Consider the following 25,797-nt stretch of genomic DNA (forward strand, 5'->3'; position numbering starts at 1 on the left):
CACTTGCTTGCATTTTGTAATTGCTATTTTCCCACCTGTGAGAGGATGAGGCTAGAGTTTGAACTAACAACTGAATTTATTTCTGGTTCTGGGCACATCCGGGGGAGCATGTCATGTAATTTTATATCCTCATTGCTAATGTATTTTGGCATAACAAAGAAGAAGAGCCATTTTTCCATGTGGTGTCTACTACCTCTTATCCTGTTGTGGTTGTAGGTTTTCAAATAGAGTTCTGTTGTGAGTTTTAAAATATTTTTGGACTATGGAGACTCCTTTACCTGAGAGGCCTATGGTTTGTTGCAGGTGGGGACCTTCGAGATCATTAGTCCAGTCCCCTTGTTTTGCATGCAGCATAATTGTGAGGACTCAGAATTGCACCCCGGGGCTGCTATTACTCTGGCCAGGGCTCTACGCCCCATGTGATTGTTGATGTAGTGTTTATTTGCATGAGTTATTTAATTAATCTATCTTACATTTGTTTCCTAGTTTAGTGCAATGATTTTTTTTAAAGTAAGAAACATTAATATGTCTTTGATCAAAATTTGAGTAACAGACCTTAATTGTTTTAGTGATGACTTTTAAAGATATAATTTAGGTATGTTATTTGTTGGAGAACATATATATTTTGGAGGCACTATGAACTAATACTTTTTCAATGACGATATTTGAGATCTTTTTGTTTCTATTATTAATTTGATACGGAAACTGTCACAAATGGGACATGTTGTTATGGGAGAGCATGTTAATCATTCATCAAATGCGTGCCTTCAGTCCAAACTTTGGAAGAGGGAAAATTTCCAAAATTTCCTCCTAAATAATCTAGTTAAATTCAATGATTTGTCAGTATAATTTCAGTCAGTGATGTCGTGACAGATTATGCTAAGTATATTACATAAAGTTCCTATTTTAGGATGCTTTTTCACACTTTTAAACAATTATTATACAGGTTGTTTTAGTTAATGAACTGCTAGCAACTCACACTTAGCTTCCATTTGAAACTGTGTATACCTCAGTTCTAGAGTTTATCTTAAAACAAATCTTAACTTTTCTAACCTTCACCAATTTCATATAGGTAGAAGATGAGTACAGAGCCTTCCAAGAAGAAGCTAAAAAACAAATAGAAGATTTGAACATGACATTAGAAAAATTAAGATCAGAGCTGGAAGAAAAAGAAACAGAAAGGAGCGACATGAAAGAAACCATTTTTGAACTTGAAGATGAAGTAGAACAACATCGAGCCGTGAAACTTCATGACAACCTCATTATTTCTGATTTAGAGAGTAAGTGATGGGGGAGCATTCTGTTCCTTTTTGTCCTGCCCATTTTATCACGTGGGAGTAGTTTACATTCAGTGATTTCGACTGCGGTAGTCAAAGGCAGTGTCTAGCAGAAATATGCTTGTGGTAAAGTGTAGTCCACATCGTTGCTCGTCTTCGGACAGCTGCGTTTAGTGTCCTGAAGAACTGTTAAGTGGAAGCATTATTTCTAAAACCGTGCTTAATTATGGAAAATTATTTAAGAGGAAAGCTAATGGGGTTATTATTTTCTAGAAGTTAGGAAAAACCACTTAATATCTACTTCTAGTGATTGCCAGTGCACTGAGACAAAAAGTGTTGATCCTTTGTAATCTGTGCCTAAGGCACAGGTTTTCATTTGTTTATTTGTCTGATTTTCCTGCCTACCTTGGAGATTTTATAATCTGGTGGAGCTGAGACTCAGATTTTAAGTTACTTGGTTTGCTTTTTAAAATAAAAGTTTTTAAAATTTTTTTGTAGTTATTTCAGACATAAAAAATTTGCAAAAATAGTACAAAGCATTTCTGTGAGAAAAGTTAATGAGGAGCAGAAATTTGCATGGTCTTAAAATGTCTTCCCACAGGCTGTTTATTATGTTGCAAGTGAGGAAAAGATAAAAACAGAAATTATACAGTGGAAAAATCAGGCTACGTTTTGACAGGGTGGTCATGTAAGTGACAGAGGCACATAGATATTGGCCACAACATCAGCTAGGCTGTAATCTGGCTGAGGCATAACTTCAATTAATCATAGAGAAACATTAAGCAGACAAAAAATGAGGCATATTCTAAAAACAGAAATGGATGATGCTATGGAAAATTTCTAGATTAAGGAGGCTGAGGAGACATGACAATTAAATGCAATGCTTGTGCCTAGACTGGGTCCAGTGCTACAGGGGAAATGCTGTAATGGACATTATGGCAGAATTGGAATGTGGATGGTAGATTAGATAAACATATCAGTATAAACTGATGAGGTTGATAACTACTGTGTTTATGTAAGAGAGCATCCTTGTTCTTGGGAACCACACACTAAATATTTGGAGATAAAGGGCCATGATGTACAACATATCCTTAAAGGGTTCAGAAAAAAAATTAGGGGTATATAGATATGATTGATACATAGATAGATAGTTAGAGATAGACAGCAAAAGACGTTAGCAAATGATCAGACAAATGGGTAAACTTAACAATAGACAATCTGAGTAAAAGGGTATATATGGGTATTCTTTGTACTATATTTTGCAAATCTGAAATCATTTCCAAATAATACATTTAAAAATTCTTATGTATTTTTCATTCAGATTCATCAAATATTGACACATTTTAGGTTATACTACACTATAATGATGCCTAGGTGGGGACAAGGAGAAGGGGAGTAACATTTTGGGGGATGCATTGGTTAAAGCTTTTTAAACTTTTGGTTCATGATACTGCTCCTTTGAGCTCTAACCTTGACAGAGGGCAATAGGCAGATAGAGTACTGAGCCAGATCTCATGTGCTTTGAATACAAAGGGTGGGGAGGTTTAAGCTCTCCAGGAGAGAGCTGGGTCATTTGCAGAAGCCCCGAACATGTCCTGTGGCAGTTCTAAGCCAGGGCTAGTTGACCTAGTGTTTGTAGATTGACCTCAGGGTTATTTGGAACATTCTGAAGTATCTGGACATTAACTTAGCTGACTGTGGGGCTATATTTCTTGGAAATAGTGATAGTCATAGAGATAAACTTTCTCTATTAAGTTTTAAAAAACTTTTAACATCTTGTTTTTATTTCATTATCTCTCAACTGAGAAGATTTACTTTACTTTCTAAACGTAAAAGGATTAACTTGGAAGCTCAGTGTGTTTTTGGATTTTGTCCTGATAATAGCCTTTTCCCTCCTAAGACTTCTGATTTGAATGTGAAAAGAGTGACACCGTGTGGTAATTGCTAGAAAAATGTTAGATGATCAGGAGTCCTAGGCCAAAATTTTATAAATCATTGACAAAATAAACTTACAATAACATTATATGGATTTTAATTATGAAAGGCTGAAAACTCTGAATAAATTTTTAGCCATATAGCTTTTCTCCCCAGTTTTTTGAAATGCAAAGTTCAAATATACAGAAATACTGCAATCGTATAGTTAGCACCCATTGCCTAGATTTGACAGTTGTTAATATTTTACAGTATTTCGTGTGTATGTGTGTTTAACTGAACCAGTTGACAGTAAGTTGTAAACCTCATGACACTTAACTCTTCAATATTTCAACATGTAACTCCTGAAGTTTCCTCATAACCACAATACTGTTACCACATTTAGTAAAATTAGTCATAATTCCTTCGAATCATCTAAACCCCATATTCAAATCCTTAATTTTTTTAATGAGAAGCAGTATCCTAACAAGTTTTATGCATTACATTTAGTCGTTATATCTCCATAGTCTTGTGGTAGTTAATTTTTTTTTCCTAGAGAATTCTAGCATTTGGGGTTCATGCTAAGTCAGCACTTGGTATAATGGACTTAATGGCAAGGAATACTGTTATGGAAAAATTGAGATCTGTGAAATGTTTTAGCAACCATCACCCTCACTAAATAAGCATGTCCTTGGGTGAGGGTTTAAAAAATATGCTTGACTTCACAAAAGAGCAAAGAAACCCAAAGTAAAACAAGATGCCAATGTTTACTTAACAGGTATGAAAAATTAAAAAGATTAATAATGGTTAAGATAGGGAAAATGGATGTTCTCATACTGTTGGAAGGAGTATAGATTCCTGCAGCTTTTGGGGGTATTGATCAAAAACTTAGGAGGAATTTAGCAATCCACTTATAGAAATCTGCTCTTCAGAAACATTCTTAGAAGTTTGCAAATGTGTACATATATATATATGTGTGTGTGTATGCTTGTTGCAGAATTGCTGGTTACCATAAAAACTTGGAAAGTACCTGTATTTTCAAAAGTCGAGATCTAAATAATAACCCATGTTCACAGTGCATCCCTAATGTGGCTGCCATTTCACCAGTGAAGGCAAAGCAGGCAGGCTGTGTATACAGGCACAGAGAAATGTCATAGATGAAAAAAAGCAGGTCATAGGGTAGGGCATTGTGAGCCATGTGTATTACTTCTATAATTAAAAACCATGAAAGCTTTAAATACAACATTACACTGAAATCGTAGCTAGGCAAAATGGTATTCCTTAAGAAATACTGGTTTCACTGTATGCTGTACAGTAAATTCTATAACTTGGTGATTTCTCAAAAAAATTCTGCATTCTTGAGCTAGAACCTTCTAATGGATCTTGTTGATAGTTTGAAATAGTCCATCATTTCTCCACTTCGAGAAATGTATCTTCAAGTAATATCTGAACAACTGTATAAAGGCAGTCAGGGTGTTTATAACAAAAATTGGAATCATTCTAACTTTGTTGATAGGAAATTGCTGAAACAAATCATTGTATATCCAATTGATGGAATACTAACATAACCATCAAAATGGTGCTGCAGATCTGTATTTATTGATAAAGGTGATCATAATCTACTGCTGTGTAGGAAGTCTTTTGAAGCAGTATAATAGTATAATATGTTTTGCTTTAAAAATATATATAAACACATAGGAAGTCTGGAAGGATATATGCCTAATGCAAATTGTGGATAATTATTTTTGTTACCTTTTTATGCTTTCAAGACTTTTTATTGTGAGCATGTATTACTTTTAGAATCAAGGGGGGGGGGAGTTATATCTATTTCTTTTTCAGAAAAATTAAAATGAGTAAAATAAAAATTTAAAAATACAGAAAAATAAAAGTAGTAAATCGTTCATTTAAAGCTCATCTGTGTCCTCATTACACATCAGGAATTCTGGTTTGGGGATAAAGCTGTGACCCAACGGTTGGATGCACCTCCTGCCTCTCTCCTTTGCCCCCGAGGGGTGGTTTAACTGATTGGTTACTCTTCTCCTTCTTTCCCCTGGCTGGTTTGGCTCAGTGGATTGAGCGTCTGCCTGCGAGCTAAGTGTCGCTGGTTCGATCTTCCAGTCAGGGCACATCAGAGAAGGAAAACTCTGACTCCAAAAAACCTCCGCTGCCTTGCGGCATACCTCTTCAGGGGAAAGGCTAACGGAGTAAACCCCGACAGAAAATGCGGAGCCGGAGTCCCTAAGGCGGTTTGACGTTGTAGTCAACACCGGCAACTCCTGCGGCGCACCTGAAGCCAAGCTGTATTGACTCCGTCTTTCCCTTGGATCCTTCAGCTGCGAAGAGAGGGGGGGTCTGCTGCATGGGCAACAGCAGACCCTCCATATCACCCTGCCCAGGCTCTGTAGCTTCAGCTTCACTGGAGAGGACACTCCAGCGTCATCACAAGATGTCGATTCAACACGGGAGGAGACAGATACCGTGTCACTCCCGAGTTGGACTGCACAGCCATTCTCAGCGGTGCAGATAGACTCTTAAGAAGCTACACCATCGTCTCTCGAGACGGACGGCTGCCGACGACTCTTCTCCTTCTTCTAAAAATTGTGCCTGATATTCGTTGGAGGTACTTGACCAGATGTAGGAGCCTGACAGAGCACTGGGTATCAGTACCTTGAGGGTTTTCTTGAATTTGGAGGGCCTGAAAGGTTGCTTGGGAACTTTCACCGCTTTACACCCCCAAGGGTCATAGGTTGGTCTGTGCCCGTAGCTGTCTAGTAGCATCTACATGAGTGATGAGCATGTAGCTGGAGCCAGAGTGGAAGTCTGGTTGATCTTGATTTGTCAGGGTTGGTAGGTCTTGGTGGTGAAAGGATTATGAACAACACTATTAAGTAGGCAGGACAGGCCCAAAATTGTTCAGAGCAAAATTGGTCTAATAACAATAAGAATAGCAATTTACCTGATTTCTAGAATAAAAATAGCATTGTAAAATTGAGTTATAAGGTGTAATTTAAAAATGAGATCATAGTACTTCTGTACTTTGCTAGTTTAATGCTGCTTTTGAGTTGAGGACAGTAGATGGCAGTGTCCCTCACACCAGGAAAACTGAAGAAAGAAAGTGCATTTAGAGGCTCCAGAGTTGAAGGTATATCTGCCCTTTTGTGTGACCGTTAATTGGGCCAAGCTAATTTTCAAGACAAGAACTTAAGCACAGACTCCTTTGCTTCTAAGGAAGAAAAAGCTTATTGTCTTTTTAGTACTTTATATTACAAAGTGACAATACAGTTATGATTTGTAAAGTTTAAATCAGTTTCCCTCGTGACACTTTTCGTGTATTTTATCCTCCCCAAATATAGGCAGCTTTAAAAAAATAGCTTTACAGTTGTTCGTATGGAAATAATACAATGATTAATAAATAATAACATAAGAATAAACTGTGTTTCGGGTACTCACAACTGTAAACCGACTTTTTCCCCACCCTCTATGTCCACTGACCGCCAGCTTCTCTACTACTTAAAAGGAATAAGAAGACGTGACAATAATAAATATGTAGTGTTGGATGAAGAAGAATGTCTTTTAAGAATAGTGATTATGTGAATTTTGTGGCCATGTGAATGGTAGAAGTTGATAAAAAGGATGAAATGAATGAAATTTGCTGTTTTATGATCAATCTAAAATGTCATCTGAGAATCAAGACACCAGATGTAAAAAGTGAGCTGTAGTAAGATTGCTGTCATTTGTTTCATGCGAATTATCTAAAGATGGATAGATGTGTCCTTTGTGACTAGAAGAAAAGGAAAACTATTTTCAGTAGAGGAGGAGAAATTACACTTTTGGTTTGTTTTAATTGTAAAATTATTTCCTGCATAAGTGAATATAGTGTAAATGGAAGGTGGAATCCCTAGTGTTTTCAACAGTAGAAATATTTCAGCTTCTGTCCTTACTCCTTAATCTGTGTGTGATAATATCATGAAGACTCTTGGCTCCTCATACAGAGCCAAGTTACCCTGCTGGTTCCAGAGTAATCCTTGCCTCTGGGGACACAGATCATGGTATTGGACTCACGCACTCACCTTGGTGTCCTCTTAAACAAATTGGATGACTGGTTGACCCTTAGTTTCTCAGTTAAATTAGGACCGATGTAATGTAGCTTGTATAGAGATGGACTTGTAAATGAATGAAATTTTTATGTAAAAACATCCATCTTTGCTAGCTGGACACAAGGCTGGTCTTTCTGTCTCTTAAGTGGTTGGGGACTATGTCTGTTTTTCCTTTCTCTTATATCTTAAGCACCTAGAAAAAAGCCTGGCACAACATGCCAGCTTTCCTGGTACCAAGTAGATACTTCTGAGACTTGTTGAATTAATGAGTAAATTTTAAATCCTTTGTCTTTTGTAGTCCCTAACATTGTTGAACAATTTTGGGGGTACAGAATGGGAAGAAATTTACTACAGGTTGCCAAAACTGGCCAGTTCCCCTCATATTTTCTCATTTGTTTTTTAAATCCTGCTTATAAAAATGTATCGTTATTATATGTTTCTAATGATTACACATATAATTGTTATAAATGTTCTAGGATTTTTGTTGTTACTGAAATGAATTCATGCTGTTTAAAAATATCATAACACCGTTGACCAATTTTGAATTAAAGGTATAATGTCACAGTTCCTAATGGAACTGGGAGGAGGAAGACACTGAGCAATGTAAGAAAAAAATACCAGCTTACTCATATGTTAGGGTCTTGATTAAAAGCTAATCAGTCATTTGTTACCTTAAGGAGGACTTTTTAATTACATGTATCATTGCACACAAGTGTTCTCTATGCCTGGGTTCTTGTCACAAGTGTAAGGAATGGAAGGAAATATTTCCTCAGAAACATCATGTCTATAGCTATGATATCCCTGATAAGATAGAGTCAAGTTCTATCGATGGAATATTTTAAAAACAATCCTAGGTAACGATTTTAGTGCTGCTTTTTCTCGCTTTTTCCATTACCTTTCTTTATACATTTATTCCATTTACAGTCTAGTCTTACCATGTGGCAGGTGCTGGGGCTGTGAAGTCACCACACGGCTCCTGCCTTTGGAGTGTTTTCAGGCCTGTGGTAGAGACAGACGTATAAAGCAACATCTCAGTGTTCGCAGCACCAGTTACAAGGCGGTGTAGGCAGAGTTGGAACACAGAAAGGACAGGGATCTGTTGGGGTGGGGGACGGTTGGTAAAGTCAGAGTGTTTGTCACCAGATGTGCATTTTCTGGTACTTGACCACAGAGAAAGTCACCTGTTCTTGAGCTGTTGAAATAACCAGCTGTGGTGGATCTACTGAGCAGCGGTCACCAGCATGGCACCCTCCTAAGGCGCTTGTCCTTAAGCATGGGTTTTAGAGCAGAACCTGACTGGAGTGTGACTTCTCCATACATTTGACCGGCCTTGCTGTGTCTTCATCTTTGCACCCCCACTCTATCTCGTATGGAACTTCATGTATTAGTGCTCGTTAAGTGTTTACAGTGAGTGAAATTGTTGAAGAAAATTCATATTATGCAAGAAGTAACTTGAGTATTGATTTACTTTATAAATATATTTTTTATTTTGTAATTCCCCTAGAATTAATGTAAGTAGCAGCTCCCAAGGGTATTATATAATTAAGTTTGTAAAAATTTTATTAACTCATGACTTTTATTCCAGTGTCTAAGTTATGCTCGCACAAATACTTAGATTAATAATCCTTGTGATTAAAAGTTCACATTGTGATAGCAGTCAATATTGTTTTGATTGATTGTGAGCCAACAATATATGTGTTTCTAACAATTGATTTTACTTAACTTTTTGTTTTAGATTTAAGACACTGAGGAAGGAAGTAATCTAGAAATTGTGATTTAAACTCAACATTTTCTTTAGAAAGTAATATTGGTTAATACTTGGAGTGAACATTTTTTTTTTATGAAAAATAAAAAGTCTTTGGGCAAGATGACTTTTTTTGAATGTCATATTTAATTACCTCCTCCCTTTATACCATTCTTTCTGAATACAGCTTTAAGAATAAATATTTAAACTTTTGTGATCTTTTCAGATACGGTTAAAAAACTCCAGGACCAAAAACATGACATGGAAAGAGAAATCAAGACACTACACAGGAGACTTCGGGTAGGATAGATCTTTATATGCTACCTCATTAGAAAACAAGGTTTTGAAAGTTAAGCATAAGGTAGTCATTGGCCATGTTAACATTCATGTTAAGCTTCAAATACAATTATAATGTTGACCCCACTAGGCTTTGGTTAGAAAGCAAATGTCATCATTTCAATTTGGGATTGGTACTAGATTCTGGATAGAAGAATTTGTAACTGGTAATTTTAGAAACATGGAGTTAAAAAGCAAGTGTTATATTTTTGGAAAGAAAGTTAACTAGCTCTGGATTATAAAATATTCCAAACCAAGCTGTTTTCAGTCTTCTGTGGATTTGATCAGCTTGCCAACAGCCATGCCACTCTGATGCAGAGGGTGAGGGAAAGCTAATTTCATAGTCTGGGTCATGCCACAGTTGCTCAGGCTACGTTCACGGTGTCAGAACATTACTTTGGGGGTGGCGGGTGCTGGGCTTGGGAGTGGGCGGCTGTGGTAGAGGTGACTGCCCTGGGGAGGTTTCCCCACCCAGCCACACCTGCATCCTCCATGACTGTGGGAAGCAGTGGACCATACAATTCCTTAGCTTCTCTCTTTGTCTCTCTCTGATTTTGTCTGCCTAGATTAAGTTTAGTGTTTTTCTTCTGGCTTCCTCTTCCTTTTCCTTTAATTTTGATTTTTTTTTCCTGTTAGTTTTTGATGTCAGGATATTTATAGGTATGGTTCATACATCATTATCTTCCTTCTTGAGCTTTTCAGGGTAAAGTGCTATGATTTTGGACGATATATTTATTTCCCTAAGACTTACTTTGAAACTTGAATGAGGGAGGAAGGCTTGACATTACCGTCATTAATATTTATTGAGCACTTTTTGAACCCTTGATGCCTTAGTAGACAGATGGCTAGAAAAATCTTTTCCTCATTAAGAACAAGTTCAGTAATAATTATTACATTACCTGTTAACTGTAGGTAATAACAATTCTGTGGGATTTAAAAGGAATTTATCATCATTTGGGACAGTTCATTACAGCAACTTAATCATAAAAACATTTTATTGTTTTTATATAAGTATTGCTCTCTTTTGGAAGTAAAAATTTAGTTATTTTAATACAGGAAGAATCTGCAGAATGGCGGCAGTTTCAAGCTGATCTTCAGACTGCAGTGGTCATTGCAAACGACATTAAATCTGAAGCCCAAGAGGAGATTGGTGATCTGAAGCGCCGGTTACATGAGGCTCAGGAAAAAAATGAGAAGCTCACAAAAGAATTGGAAGAAATAAAGTCACGCAAGTATGTTTGGAGAAACCAGTAGTGTACATGTTTCAATAGAGCACACTTAGGTCCCAGTTTTGTCATGAGGTATATACGATGGAAAGAACATGGGGTCTGACACTGGTATGGCTGAGTCTGGGTCCCATGGAGGCTACTCAACTTCTCTGGCCTCATTGGGTGACACTTGTGAAGTAGCGCAGTCTGTGTGGATCCTTCAGAGTTCTCAGTGTCCCTAATCATAACCTCTCTGGAAAGGACCACGTTCTAGCCCTTTTCTTTAAATTATAGCCTCCTGATTACGGGTGTAGACTCTGAAGACAGACAGACTTCTCACCTGTCCAGTTCTGCCTCATCCTAGCTGAACGATCTTGGTGGGGGACCTCAGTTTGTTCATCTTTAAAATGAAGACAATACTACTTACTTTACAGTGTTGTTTGTAAGGCTCCGATGGGATATGTCTGCAGGACCCTGGTGAACCTACTTTAGCTGCTATTGTTAGAGACCCAAGTAAAGGATGCAAAGTAAATTTCTCCCCATCACTCGCTTGAGTTTTCACTTGTTTTATACTTATAACTACATGAATCTCCACAGTGGTATTTTTTCCACTTCTGACATAGAGATCATTGGAAACCCATAAAAAGTATTCTATGAGATGACATTAGTGGCTTTCTCTGAGGTTTTCATTGAGACTCTTTATGAGTAGGAGAGAGAGTAGTTTGTGTGTTTGAGGTTATTACTAAGAATTTGATTATTCATTATTTTGAATAATTCTTAAGTAGGCATAGGGCAAAAATTTAGAAAAATATTTAACAGACTATCTTTGAAAAGCTATCATATTTTATTGTTGCCTAATTCTAGTGGACAGTATTGCTCACTTTTCTTTGGCTTCTTTAAGCAGAACATAGAATGAGATAGAAGATTACTGTTTTTCCACTGGTTTAAAACTTGTATTACATTACTTTTTTCCCCCTGAATACTATTAAATGGATTTTGTATCAGAAATGCGCCATTCTTAAGTTAACCTGAGTGACTGAAATTCTACTCTTAAAGAATCATTCCATTGGATACTGAAAGCTTGTCAGTCTTTGAGAAACATATTTAAAGGAACTGTTTTGAAATAAGTAGCATCTTGCAGAGTGGCAGTTCTCAAAGTGAGGTCTGTGAGGCCAAACTTCTTCCATAATAATGCTCACATGTTCTTTGCTCTTTTTTAAAAAATTCATTTAACACCTTTATTACTTGAGACTGAGTAACAGACTAACTATGGATATTCAGACTTTGGTATTTGGTGGCTATTTCTTGAAAATGATTAAGAAAGCCTTTCACTTCAAGGAAAACATCTGTCAGCATTTTGTGCCAGTGATAAAATATGGGCTTTTAAGTGAAAGTTAGGATTTTGAAAAACTCGTGTGTGCATTGCAAGCTTGGCAGCTTTCCACATTTAAAGAGTTTCCTGATGAGATCATTGGTGATATTAACAAATGTGCCTTTTAAAAAATAAATGGTATAATGACAGGCATCAACATTTGGAAAGTTCGTGTAACTCAGTGAACCAATATTTTCCATATGACCAGTGCATGATGTAACACAATCATATATAGCTAAAAGATACTTCCAAAGTACAAGATAGATCAGGGGATTTTAATGGATATGGTTTCAGATTCCACGTTGCAGCTAACTTTTAAGAAACGGTTACTTACCACTTGTTGCATTTTGGTGTAGCATCAATGAAGAATAGCCACAATTATCTAAAAAACCCAATTATATATTTTAATATCACTGAAGTTTTCTAGAGCCTGCTTTATTCTCTCATCGCAATCGATTGAATGTACAAGAAATGAGAACCTAGCAGTATTCTATTAAGCCAGACAGTAAAGAGATATGCAAAAATATAAAAACACTACTGTTTTTATTAATATTTTTGGTTTTTGAAAATACAGACGTTTTTCATAAAGCCCTGGGTTTATTTTTATTTTTAGATTAGTTAAATATTTTAAATACTTCTTAGGTTTACTTTCTAATATGGTAAATATCAGTAGATATAATCTACCCTGGCTGGTTTGGCTCAATGGATTGAGCGTCGGCCTGCGAGCTAAGTGTCGCTGGTTCGATCTTCCAGTCAGGGCACATCAGAGAAGGAAAACTCTGACTCCAAAAAACCTCCGCTGCCTTGCGGCATACCTCTTCAGGGGAAAGGCTAAGGGAGTAAACCCCGACAGAAAATCCGGAGCCGGAGTCCCTAAGGCGGTTTGACATTGTAGTCAACACCGGCAACTCCTGCGGCGCACCTGAAGCCAAGCTGTATTGACTCCGTCTTTCCCTTGGACCCTTCAGCTGCGAAGAGAGGGGGGGTCTGCTGCATGGGCAACAGCAGACCCTCCATATCACCCTGCCCAGGCTCTGTAGCTTCGGCTTCACTGGAGAGGACGCTCCAGCGTCATCGCAAGATGTCGATTCGACACGGGAGGAGACAGATACCGTGTCACTCCCGAGTCGGACTGCACGGCCATTCTCGGCGGTGCAGATGGACTCTTGAGAAGCTACACCATCGTCTCTCGAGACGGATGGCTGCCGACGACGACGAATCTACATAAAAAAAGCTCTTTGGGGTCCTCAGTAATTTTTAAGAGTGGAAATGAACTCTAAGACCAAAAATTTTGACAGTTACTGTTATATATTCTTTTTTATTTTTTTAAATTATTTATTTATTGTTGTTCTATTATAGTTGTTCCATTTTTTTCCCCATTGCTCCTCCCCCACCCTGCCCACCCCTTCTCCCATAGTCAATCCCCACATTGTATAATCTTTATTAAAACTTCTAATTGCATATCCTGAGGCAAAAAACTCTTGTCAGAAGAGCCAAATGACAAATTTTTCTAAAGACTGGCTTAATTTTTGTTCACCTATGAACTTACTTGATAGTTATATGACACGTACAAACTCTGCAGTTGAAATTTCCTTCCAGATGAAAACTTCTGTGTTAGCTCAGTGAATAAGAACTGGCCAGAAATGAAGTGCAATTGATTTTTTTAGATGACTCATGATCCATTGCACTGAGCATCTAGGACTCATGTTACTAATATGGACTCAGTCCTTTTTTTTTTGTTTTTTGAGAAATTCTATTTGGAGACTACAGCAGTTTTTTACATTTTATTTTAAAAGTATAGGCTTTGATTTCATCTCTTTGTATTTCTCTGTGTAAACATGGCATATTTGATAGAGCCAGAATAGATTATATGTATGTACTGGTGAGTTCCCAGGCTCTCCTGAGAGGGGCCAGGCCTTCTCAGCAGCTCAGAACCTTGTGATCCCATGTTCTGAGTCAGAATCTTGGCCAGTCCGCCTCCCATTTTACTGCTAATTGATTACTGATGTCCTCACCTTACACTTAACTCAGATGAAAATGGAAACTGATGGTTACTTAACCGACTTAGATTAACCTGATATAAAAATTTTAGTATCATTTCCTGGAATTTACCAAGCAAATGAGAATATTAGACCAAGTAATTTACTCAGCTCAACTGGTAGTATTTTTTTAAATTTTAAACCGATACTTTTTAATGCTTTTTGGTTGGGAGGGGAAAATGTGTATATATGTAAAAAAAAAATGCCCTGATTTCAATATTGTTTTCAGGCAAGAGGAGGAGCGAGGCCGGGTGTATAACTACATGAATGCTGTTGAGAGAGACCTGGCAGCCTTAAGGCAAGGGATGGGGCTGAGTAGAAGATCCTCGACTTCCTCTGAGCCTACTCCTACTGTAAAAACCCTCATCAAGTCCTTCGACAGTGCATCTCAAGGTAATTTCTTAGACATTGTGCCAAGGGCAGGCAGTCATATTCACTTACTGTGTGTTCTCTGGTCTACTTTGATATTCTTTACTGTCTTACTCTCTGAGTCTCATGAAATTTCTTACAGTATTAATGAATTAGTCTTACTAAAAGGTGTTAACAGGAGATTTGGGAACTTTTCAGCCTCAGAGATCTTGGTCTCAGGCTTGTGCCTGTATCAGCTTTTACAGGTTCATGAACTTTATTAGTCCTCCTTATCCATCATATGAGTTGTATATGCACAAACATTCAGAGAAGGAAAACTCTGATTCCGAAAAACCTCCGCTGCCTTGCGGGATACCTCTTCAGGGGAAAGGCTAAGGGAGTAAACCCCGACAGAAAATCCGGAGCCGGAGTCCCTAAAGGCGGTTTGATGTTGTAGTCAACACCGGCAACTCCTGCGGCGCACCTGAACCCAAGCTGTATCGACTCTGTCTTTCCCTTGGACCCTTCAGCTGCGAAGAGAGGGGGGGTCTGCTGCATGGGCAACAGCAGACCCTCCATATTACCCTGCCCAGGCTCTGTAGCTTCAGTGTCATCGCAAGATGTCAATTCAACACGGGAGGAGACAGATACCATGTCACTCCTGAGTCGGAATGCACAGCCATTCTCGGCGGTGCAGATAGACTCTTAAGAAGCTACACCATCGTCTCTCGAGACGGACGGCTGCCGACGACGACGACAGATGTGTTTTCAAACATGCTTGTGACTTTCTTTTTTTAATATTTTATTTATTTATTTTTAGAGAGGGGGAAGGGAGGGAGAAATAAAGGGAGAGAAACGTCAATGTGTGGTCGCCTCTTGCGTGCCCGCAACTGGGAACCTTGCCCGCAACCCAGGCATGTGCCCTCACTGGGAGTCGAACCAGCAACCCTTTGGTTTGCAGACTGAGCCACACCAGCCTGGGCTGCCTATGACTTTGAGAACCTTCTGTGTGCCAAAAAACTTTCAGTGTATGACATCAGCCCTTTCCCTTCCTCTGAACTTTTTCAGGCCTGTATATTCAGATGCCTACTGACATTGATATTCAGGTGTTTCCTAGACATCTCATTATGTCCAAAACCAAATCTCATCCCTCAGCTTCAGTCTTTTCTCTGTATTAATGGCAGCACCATTCCACCCAGTTACTCAAGCAGAAATCTAGAAATCTTCCTGCTTTCAACCCTTCTTCCTCACCTCTACATCTAATCCATAGCACGTCCTTTTGATCCAGCCTTTAACATGCGTATCTTTGCTTTGTCTGCTTCTCTCAATCTCCAGTGGCACAATCAACTACTAGTTGAAGCCACCATCAACTATTAATTCCAGTAACCTCTTAGTCTCCTCATTTTATTTCATGATCGATCTTTCCTTAAAATTCTTTACTTGCTTTATTATAGTTAGAATGAAATTCAGCTTCCCAGATGCCTACATGGTTTGACCCTGCCTTCCTCTTACTCAGTTGAACCCCTCTTCCTCCTCCCTCTGCACTCCAGCGGCACTGCACTTTGGGTCCTGAAGCAAGCCACACTCTGTATCATATAAGCTTTTTTCTGCCTGGAAGCACACCCTCCCCACCTTCAAGTAATTGGCTCCTTTTCATCCCTTTAACCTCCTCAGCTCTGGGAAAGGGAAAGGAATGAAATTTGTTAAAACTACTAATTGAATTGTGCCTAAAGCTTAAATTTTCATCTAGAAATTCTTTAAATGTCATGATAGGCTTTATTATAATTCACTCTAATAAGAATATAATTTCTAGAATCTGTATTCTTTGATTATACACAAAATCAGTTTTCTTTGACTTAAAATAAGAGCAAAAATTACTTGTATACACTTATACACTTTTGGTACAGGTATTTTGGGGTACAATTAGGCAGTATCAGTATCTTCCAATGTAAAATGCCATATTTACAGTCCCCAAACCTCTTATATATGATACTGGAACACACACACACACACACACAGTTTTTAATTACTGTTAGGAAAAAAATGGAAAACCTGGAAATTGCTTAACTGCCCATTAAAATGGTTAAGTCACTTATGACCCATTAATACAATAGAATACTATGCCTCCTTTAATAAAGATGAGGTAAATCTCGAAGCACTGATATTAAAATATGTATGCAATCCTTTATAACAAGTTGAAGACAACTATTATATAATGTGGCCTCATTTTGTTTTGTTTTTTGGTTTTTTAGAAAAGATTTTATTTATTTTTAGAGAGAGGTAAAGGGAGGGAGAAAGGAAGGGAGAGAAACATTGATTGGCTGCCTCTTAACACACACCCAGCTGGGGGCCTGGCCTGCAACCCAGGCATGTGCCCTAACCAGGAATCGAACTGGCAGCCTTTCAGTTTGTGAGATGATGCCCAGCCCACTGAGCCACACCAGTGAGGGCTCATTTTGTTTTTCAAAGAACATAGATATTTTCATTGAAAGTTTAAAAAAGATGCACTTGGTACTGTTCTTAATCGCTACCTCTGTGTATAATGATGGGGTAAGATGAAAAAAGACTTTGAAAATGTATATTCTAAAATAAAATGATAATGGAATCTCTACACTAAATTAAAACCATGCAATTATGAAAATTTCAATAAAATGGGCTTTACTACTTCTATATTGACCTTTTTATAAAAAAACAATATTTTATAATAAAATACATCTGAATGACCTAGCAATTCCACTCCTAGTTATATACTCAAAAGAAGTAAGCATAAGTATTCAGACAAATGTCCATCCACTGATGAATGGCTAAACAGAATGTGGTTTAGCCATATGATGGAATATTATTTAGTAGTAAGAAGGAATGAAATACTAATATACAATACCATGTGGATAAAGCTTGAAAATACACTAAGCAAAAGAAGTCAGACTCAAAAGGCCACATATTGTAAGATTCTATTTATATAAAATATGCAGAATAGGTAAATCCATGCAGTCAGAAAGCGGTCTGGTGGTTGCTAGGAACCAGGGGACAAAGTAGATGGGAGTGACTACTTAAAAAATACTGGGGTTCCTTTGAGGGTAATGAAATGTTTTGGAACTAGGTGGAGATAATTTTAGTTGTTAAATATGTCATAAATGCCATTGAACTGTACTTTTAAAAATGGTTAATGTTATGGGAATTTTATCTTAACAAAAAATACATCTAAAAATAACAGTCCTAGATATATGTACTTAGCTACATAAAAAGGTCTGCAGTGATCTACTTCATCTTGCTCCATGTGATGCATCTGATTGCATTTTGATTTTCATTTGGCTTCAGATGAAGAACCATTTTTATGCACCCTCTACTAGAATCTGTGCTAAGCCCAAGTATCTAGAAGTGAATAAATTATGGATCCTACTTTTGAACAGCTCAGTCAAGAGAGGAAGGCTGACACATGAGTGTATAATTAAACTTCCATGCATTAAATGTAAACCAGAAAATAATATACTCCAGAGGGGAAAGTGAGCAAAGATAAGCGGGAGCCCAGCTTTCCTTTGTTTAATACAGAGAGTGAACATGTACTACGTTTCAGGCTTCTCACCTGACATAGTTAACAGAAGCACTCCTCTTGGGTTTGTTTGTTTGTTTGTTTGTTTTCTTCTTGGATTTCATTGATTTGAGGAGCACTTTAACCTTCATTAAACTAATTAGCAAAAATAAAATGACTGGCAAAACCAGGGTTGGAAATAAATACAACTACTCTAGGGAACAAAAAATTCCCCTGGTGACGGGAGAAGCACTGGCTGGTGGGCACAGCTGAGGTTCAGCAGAGGTCAGCATCAGTCTGGGCGGTTTCCGGGCGAGCTGAGAGCATCGGTTAATTTGATGAACCCATAAGGGGAGACCAGTTACGAAAGCTTGTGCTATACCATGGTGCATTTATTATGTACTTGTTTGTTTGCTGTTTTTCTAGTACCAAACCCTGCTGCAGCTGCAATTCCTCGAACACCTCTGAGTCCGAGTCCTATGAAAACGCCCCCTGCAGCGGCTGTCTCCCCTATGCAGGTAAGGCTCCGAAGTCTCAGCATTTGAAAGGTAGTCCTCTTCAAAGTCATTGACAGTTGCGTCAGGTGAGGGTGAAGCTAATGACTACCATGTGAGGAATATGTTGGGATTTTTCCCCCTAAAATATCCGTAATTAAAATAAATTATGTAAATGTCAATGTTTCATTCTGGAAATCTCTAATAGTGATAGCTAACAGGTATTGAACACTACTCTGTTCTACACTGTTCCAGATGCTTTATAATGTTAACTCATTTAATCCTGATGACAATTCTATTGGGTATCAGGTGCTGTTTTCATCCCTAGTTTTCACATGTAGAAATTGAGGCCCAGAAGGGTAAGCAAGTTGCCAGAGTCATACAAGTAAGAAGTGGGAGAGCTGGAATTTGAACCTGGGTTGTGTGGCTTCAGAGACCATGCTTTTATCCGCTATACTAAAATACTTCTCTAGGTTGGATATGTAGTTGGCATGTCTCAGCCTCTACTTCATAACAAATAACTTCAAAACTTAGTGGCTTAAAACAGCAATTTTATTATTTTTCACATTTCTGTGGGTTGACTAGGCAGTTCTTGGTTGGCTTTGCCTGGGCTCACTTTTGCAGCTGTACCCAGCGATACAGTGGGCTGGAGTCTGGGCTCAGCAGGGTCAGCTGGGCTACTCTTTCCACGTGGTATTTTCTCTCAGCTCCTTTACAGCAGTGTGTCTCAGGCTCCAAGAGAGGAAAACTGAAAGTGAGCAAAGCCTGTGAAGACCTAGGCTTGGACTTTGGACCATGTTATTTCTGTCCCATTCATTTGGTCTAAGCAGTCCTAAGGCCCTCCCAGACTCAGGGTGGGAGGATCTGCACAAGGCATGAATTCAAGAACTGTGATTCGTTGTGGCTGTTTTGTAGCAGTCTAGCACAAGGGCATTGCTGACCCATTACAAACAAGGTTCAGAAGGCGCTCTTATTTGCCTCTCTGGAAATGCAAACCAGAATCAGGGCAGATGATTGTTCTCTGTAATGCTCAAGTGGCCCTCTCATTATGTCCTTGCAAGTGAGCCGCTTTTGGGACAAGTGGCTGAAGTAGAGGTTTTCCTACTGGCCATGTACTTTGTGAGTAAACTTTTTAACTTTTTTCTTTGTAAAGTTTAGAGTTAAAGTGTGCTCCTTCTGCATTTGTAATGTGGCAAGTTAGTGGCTTTGCATTTACATTTATGTAGAAAATGTTATACTCAAAATTTAAAAGGAAGGCAAAGGGCATTCCATATTTCATCTATAATGAGCTTTTTATATGCTCTATTAATTAAACTTCTAAAGACCTGAACATATCAATAAAAGCAAAATAAAGGTGCATAATATAATAAACCGAGTGTTAGTTAAGATTTAATGGACAAGGCATCACTCTGTAAATCTTTGTAGAGAGGTGAAAAAGCTTAAAACACTGATAACTACAAGCCATATTCAGTAACTTTTAAGTACTTGATTAGTTAGCACAGTTCTTCTCAAACAATTGTGCATAAAAATCATGTGGAGAGTTTTTAAACACATAGATTCCCAGGCCTTGTCCCAGTATGTGAGAGTCTCTGGGGAGTAGGGCCTAAGATTGGAACTGTTAGTTTTTCAGAACTCCCTGGGTAGGAATTCTACTTCTGGCTATGAGGGAGTTACAGGCTTGATTATTCTGCCACCACAAGCAACTAGAAAGCTGGACAAATAGGAAGCAATTATATTCAGACCTTGTACAACAGGCAGTATAAGACTGTGATCCATAAATATAAGTTTAAGAAATAAAGTAAATCCTTCTGTGGCCTCTACTTTTCCTGTTGGCAATTTCCAGATGGTGGTGCAGGGAAGATGAGCCCAGATGGAGCAGGAAAGGAGAAACCAGTGGGATCTCAGGAGACACACAGATCAGTGCTGGAGAAAATGAGAGTGCTAGAATTTGTGGACAGAGGACCTGGGAGGGGGAAGCTGTGCAGAAAAGGGGGTCCCTCTGCAGAGGTGTCCCTTTGAGTCTTTGTCTGAATGTCTGTCAGCACATGTAGAGTGAATCCCTACAAGGCTGGGCAAGAACAATTCCCCAGGAAAGAACAGGAAACTGTCAGACACATGCTTTCCATAGTTCACCATAGTTAACATGGGGTAGATAATTTAATTATTTGAGTTCCCACCAGCCACTGTGGAAAAACCACTTAGAATACTTGGAACATTTATTAGAAACCCCCAAGGGCCACATCGTAAACTGGAAATAAATAGCCCTGGTGTAAACATTATTCTAGACCTTCCCTGAATGACTTAAAAATAAGCCTCAAAAGGACCAAGGAGATCAGTAAGGAACTGTGAGCGGCCTCTGAAATGCTTCTGCATGATCTGCACCTCCTGGTGGTCATGCCCTATGCAGTGTGCTCCTCTGGGGTATTGGCTGTACTCCATGACTTACTTCTGATGAGTGGAATGTGGCAGAAGTGATGGGATGTCACTTACAAGGTAAGGTTATAAAGAGATTAGCTTCTGTCTTGAGTACTCCTTTTGCTTCCTGTTAGATCTAGTCACTCCAGTGAACAATTGGAATTTGAAATACTTAGCAATAACTTTATTAAAATAATGCATAAGACCTGTGTGATGAAAACAAAAATATTGCTGAGAGAAATAAGTGAAGTATTAAATGGAAAGATACATTATATTCATGGATTGGAAGACTCACTATTGTTCATATCTTACAGTTCTCCCTCACATTAATCTGCAAATTCACACAATCCCAGTTACAATCTCAGTATGCTCTTTGCAGGAAATAATATAATTTTAAATTTATATGGAAATTCAAAGGACCGTGAATATTTAAAGCATCGGTAGCAGGGGAGAGAAACAAATTTGGAGGGCTTACACTACCTGATTTTAGGGGAATTAAGATAGTGTAGTACCGATATAAGTTCAAATGTAGATATTTGATCAGTAGACTAGGTAGAAATCCATAAATAGGTCACTTAATTTTCAACAGAGGAGCCAAGGTAATTTAATGAGAGAGGGCTAGCCTTTCCAACAAAGGATTCTGGAACAACTAGATATCCATACGGGAAAAAAAGTAACTATAACCCTTACCCCATGGCTTTTAGAAAAATTGGAATTGACTGTAGTCCTAAATGTAGTAGCTAAAACTACAAAACGTCTAGATAAAAACATTAGAAAAAAATCTTCATGATTTTCAAGAAGGCAGTGATTTCTTACGTAGAATACAAAAAAGAATGAAGCATACAAAAATGAATAAATTTGGCATCAAAATTTAAAACTTTTCTGAAAGACATTGAAAAAACAAAAAGGTAGGTTATAGACTGGGAAGAATATATTCATACTGCAGTTATCCATCAAAAGCCTTGTATTTAAAGAAGACTTGTTTGTCTTTTTGGTTGAAGACAACCTAACCTAGTAAATAATAAACAAAATATATGAAAAGTCCCTTCCCAAGGGAAGATATGAAAATGGCCAAGAAACACATATAATATTCTCAGCATCAGGAGTCATTGGGGAAGTGAAAGTTTGATCCACATTGAGGTCCTTACCCTATATGATGGCTAAAATGAAAAGACAACATCAGGTGTTGGTAAGGATGTGGAGAAGCCACATTTCTTGCATATTTCTGCTGGGAATGTGAAATGTATAGTTAGATGGTAGCTAGATAAAAAAGAGCTGGGGAAAAGATGAGGAAATAAGCCTGAGAAAAAGCACACAGATGGTAAACATGGTGTGTGGAAATAAGCAGTTTGGTGGTTTTTCAGTGTTATGTAGAGGAGGCAGGTGATGACGTGGAAGAAATGAGAGGTTTTAAGTATTTGGTGCATACTTCTGGCTGATGGCGGAGGGCGGTATGTGTGAGACTGGACTGAGGAAGCTGTTGACAAAGCAATGGAGGGCTGTATTGGGGCAGCTGCAGTAGAAGAATTAGAGAGTAGAAGATAAAATTGAGACCTGTTTGGAACCAGGGCATGAATTGAATAGCCAATAAAAGTGCAATAAGAGCACATCTATTTCTCTAATTGGTATGTGATATTTAATAATCCTCTTTAAACAAAAGAATGAAATTATATTCAGAATACCATCAGAATACCACTGTTGGCAGGGGTCAGCGATGTGTGTCCAGGGATGGGGGAGGGAAGGTGTAACAGTCAAAGGGCCATAGGAAGAATCCTTGTGGTGGTGAAAACATTTTGTCTGTCTATATCAATATCTTGCTTGTGATATTATACTATAGATTTACAAGATGTTGTCTTGGAGGAACACTGAATAAATGACACATGGGATCTTTCTGTTTTAAAGTGGTACATTGACCACATTATATGCCAGAGAGAGCAGAAGAGAGAAAAAGGGAACAAAGATGAATGCGAATTAGTTTCAGCCTTATGGCAATTTGGAAGGGATTATGCAAGTTCATAATTAAATATTTACTCTCTGCAACTTTCTTTGTGAGTCCCAGCTCTAAATTCAACCTAATTTGATACTGTTTATCTTATGATTTCAGAGACATTCCATAAGTGGACCAATTTCTACATCCAAACCCCTGACAGCCCTGTCAGATAAGAGACCAAACTATGGGGAAATCCCTGTTCAAGGTACATGATCCCATATGTTTCAATATTTTACTTTTATTAATTTTTAAATTCTGACCTTTTTTGTTAACTAAATTGTTTTCTTTGTTCTTGACATTTAAACCAGTCTGGTATACATCTTTATCAGAAGTTTACTAATAATATGTCTATTACAAATGTGGAGGTTAGTTATTAATAAGTGCATCTTGGAAGACAACTCTCCCGTTGCATTATGATAGGTAATAGAGAATTGCCATTGCTAGGCACTGTGTTTTCATAGTTTTCTATGCTGAATGGATTGTTAATCCCCATTTTACAGATACTAAAAATGAGGCTTCATAAGGTATCTTAATGTAGGTTAACATAGTTCCTAAACAGTAGACCTGGGCAGCCTGACTCCAAAGTCCATCTTTTAAATCTCTGTGCTGTCTATTGTTGTTCATAAGAAAAACTGAGACTCTGGAAGATGAAGTCCAGTGGTTGTTTTCTGCACTTGTGAAGGGGCCTGCCCATTTTCACACAGCTCTTATGGTAGAGGCAGCACCAGCACCCAAGTCTCTTCCCTTCTGAGGTCAGGGCTCCTTCTCTTACCATGCTGGGAAATGGTTTGTGGCACCGGCGTGGTGCTGTGAACAAAAGCAGCTCTTCATCTTGGTTGGGTGTGGAGATGCTCAGCAGGCGTGCACGTCACTCAGGAGCCAAGGGCCTCTCTTAGCCGACGCAGGCCAGTCACCTCCATGTGTGTGTTTGTGCTTCTCTCCATTGTAGAAGTTAGGCGTTAGGCTTTGCGGGTAAGACTACAAGGTTTTGACAGGTGTGGGGAGGAAATAAGCGGACTTGTGAGAGTACTTGCATTAAAGAACCTAGAGGACCAGCTCCATGGGCTCCACAGGCTGCATGTACCACCAGTGTAGGAAGAGTTCAGTCTGGCAATGGAACTGGTCCTATACTGGCCAGTCCTGAGTGTTCAGATAAGCTGGTTGTGCATACATTTATGTGACAATGGAAGATGGTACTGCTGCTGCTTTCCCTGCCCAAAGACTTGCTTTCTACCCGTGTTACTTGGCTTCTGGTTCTTTCGTCTACTATGACCTGATGTCTTTTCTCCCTATAGAAGGTCCTCTTGCTGCTGGAACCAGTAGTAGAAGGTTTAAAGTTTCTCTTTAGCCCTGTCTGGTGTGGCTCAGTGGATTGAGCGATGGCCTGTGAACCAAATGGTTGCTGGTTTGATTCCCAGTCAGGCCTCATGCCTGGGTTGCCAGCCAGGTCCCCAGTGGGGGTATGCAAGAGCTAGCTGATTGATGTTTCTCTCTCTCCTTTCCCTTCTCTCTAAAAATAAGTAAATAAAATCTTTTTTAAAAAAATCTCTCTTTATATCTTAATCCTGTTCCCGCCTTCACCTTCCAGATGGATCCATCAAGGATTATGTATGTGTGTGGTGCATAGATCATTAGCCTCACATGTTCTGCCTATTGACCTGTTTGATGCTGTTTACTTGTCTGTAAATCAGGAATAATCACAAATACCCAGCTCATGGGATTCTTAAGTCCCTCCCTTCCCATGCTTTCTTCAACCCTGCAGTCAGGCTTTTGCCCTTGACCATTCCATCAAGCTGTTTTTATCAGGGTTGCCAATCATACTGTGTCAGTAACCCAGTCAGCTCTCAGTCCTAATCTGCTGTGAACTGTCAGCAGCATTTGACTCTGCCGAACTCCCTTTTCCAGGATGTTCGTTTTTGTTTTCATGGCACCAGACTTGCACCTTTCCTTTTCTCCTTGGCTGCTCTTCCATCTTCTGTGCTCCTTCATCCTCTCCGACCAGTAAGCGTTGGTATGCCCCGGGGCTCAGTCCCTAAGCCTGTCTTCACTCTGTTGTTGTATCCTGTGTGCTTCTACTTTTAACTACTGTTTTTATTCTGAGAACTGCCAAATTTCTGTCTCCAGCCTGTTCCTTTCCTCTGGACTCCCGATTCATATATCCATTTGTTTATTTGACATCACCATTTTGATGTTGAATATACTCAGACTGAGGTTGTCCAGAATAAATCTTCATTTTTCAAACTTGTTCAACCTGTAATCTGCCTTCTCTACCTCAGTTATTGGCAATTTTGTTTTTCAGAAACTTTGGAATCATTCCTAGTTCCCTTTAGGGTCATGTCTTAGAGTCCGTATCTGGGATCTGATTAGTTCTTTAGGAAACTCCCTGGGCTCTACTTTCAAAATACAGCTGGAATCAGAGCAGTGCTCCTTCCTCCACTACCACCTTCTCGGTCAGAGCTACCGCCATCTCTCACTCGGATTCTGGCAAAAGATTTTCTGATCCCTCTCCCAGTCTGTTCTTCAGCTACAGCCAGTATGATCTTGAAAAATATAACTGGAAACATGTCACTTTACTCAGAACCCTGCCCTGGCTCCCATTTCTTTCAGAAGAACTAGAGTTCTCTTAGTGACTTCCAGACCCTCCTAGCCTGGCTTCAAGCTGCCTCTCTGGCCATATCACCTTTCTTTCTTGGTCACTCTGCCCAGCCACAGGGGCTCCCTTGCTGTCCTGGGGCACTCAGGCACACTCCTGACTTAGCAACCCTATGCTGGCTTTTCCTCTGCTGGAACTCTTGTCCAGGAGGAGGGCTTACTCCTGCAAGGCTTCGTTCACATTTCACCTACGTGAGGTCCTCAGCGTCGTATTTATAATTGTAATCCACTCTGTTCTCCATGCACCTTTCTCGGATCTCTTTTTTAACGTTACCACTTATCCCTTGTAACATACTCTATAGTTGATTTGTCTGTAGCTTTTATTGGTTTTCTTCCATTCCCCTAGGTTGTAAGGTTCACAAGGTCACAGCATCCTGAGCACCTA

The 25,797-nt window shown here is 38.9% G+C and overlaps 1 protein-coding gene across 2 annotated transcripts in view; it reads left to right on the forward strand.

Annotated features, from left to right (window-relative positions):
• SPECC1L (sperm antigen with calponin homology and coiled-coil domains 1 like) overlaps positions 1–25,797 on the forward strand; it is a 121,247-nt gene that overhangs the window by 41,040 nt on the left and 54,410 nt on the right. For both annotated transcript variants that reach the window (XM_090257387.1, XM_090257386.1), the window contains exons 5-10: positions 1,073–1,280; positions 9,256–9,329; positions 10,422–10,597; positions 14,214–14,377; positions 18,288–18,379; positions 22,875–22,965. In XM_090257387.1, the coding sequence (XP_090113513.1) occupies positions 1,073–1,280; positions 9,256–9,329; positions 10,422–10,597; positions 14,214–14,377; positions 18,288–18,379; positions 22,875–22,965 (805 nt within the window). The remainder of the gene's footprint in view (positions 1–1,072; positions 1,281–9,255; positions 9,330–10,421; positions 10,598–14,213; positions 14,378–18,287; positions 18,380–22,874; positions 22,966–25,797) is intronic.

This window comes from Furipterus horrens, unplaced genomic scaffold (assembly GCF_987537825.1).
Source record: "Furipterus horrens unplaced genomic scaffold, mFurHor1.1.pri manual_scaffold_11, whole genome shotgun sequence".
Taxonomy (NCBI): Eukaryota; Metazoa; Chordata; class Mammalia; order Chiroptera; family Furipteridae; genus Furipterus; species Furipterus horrens.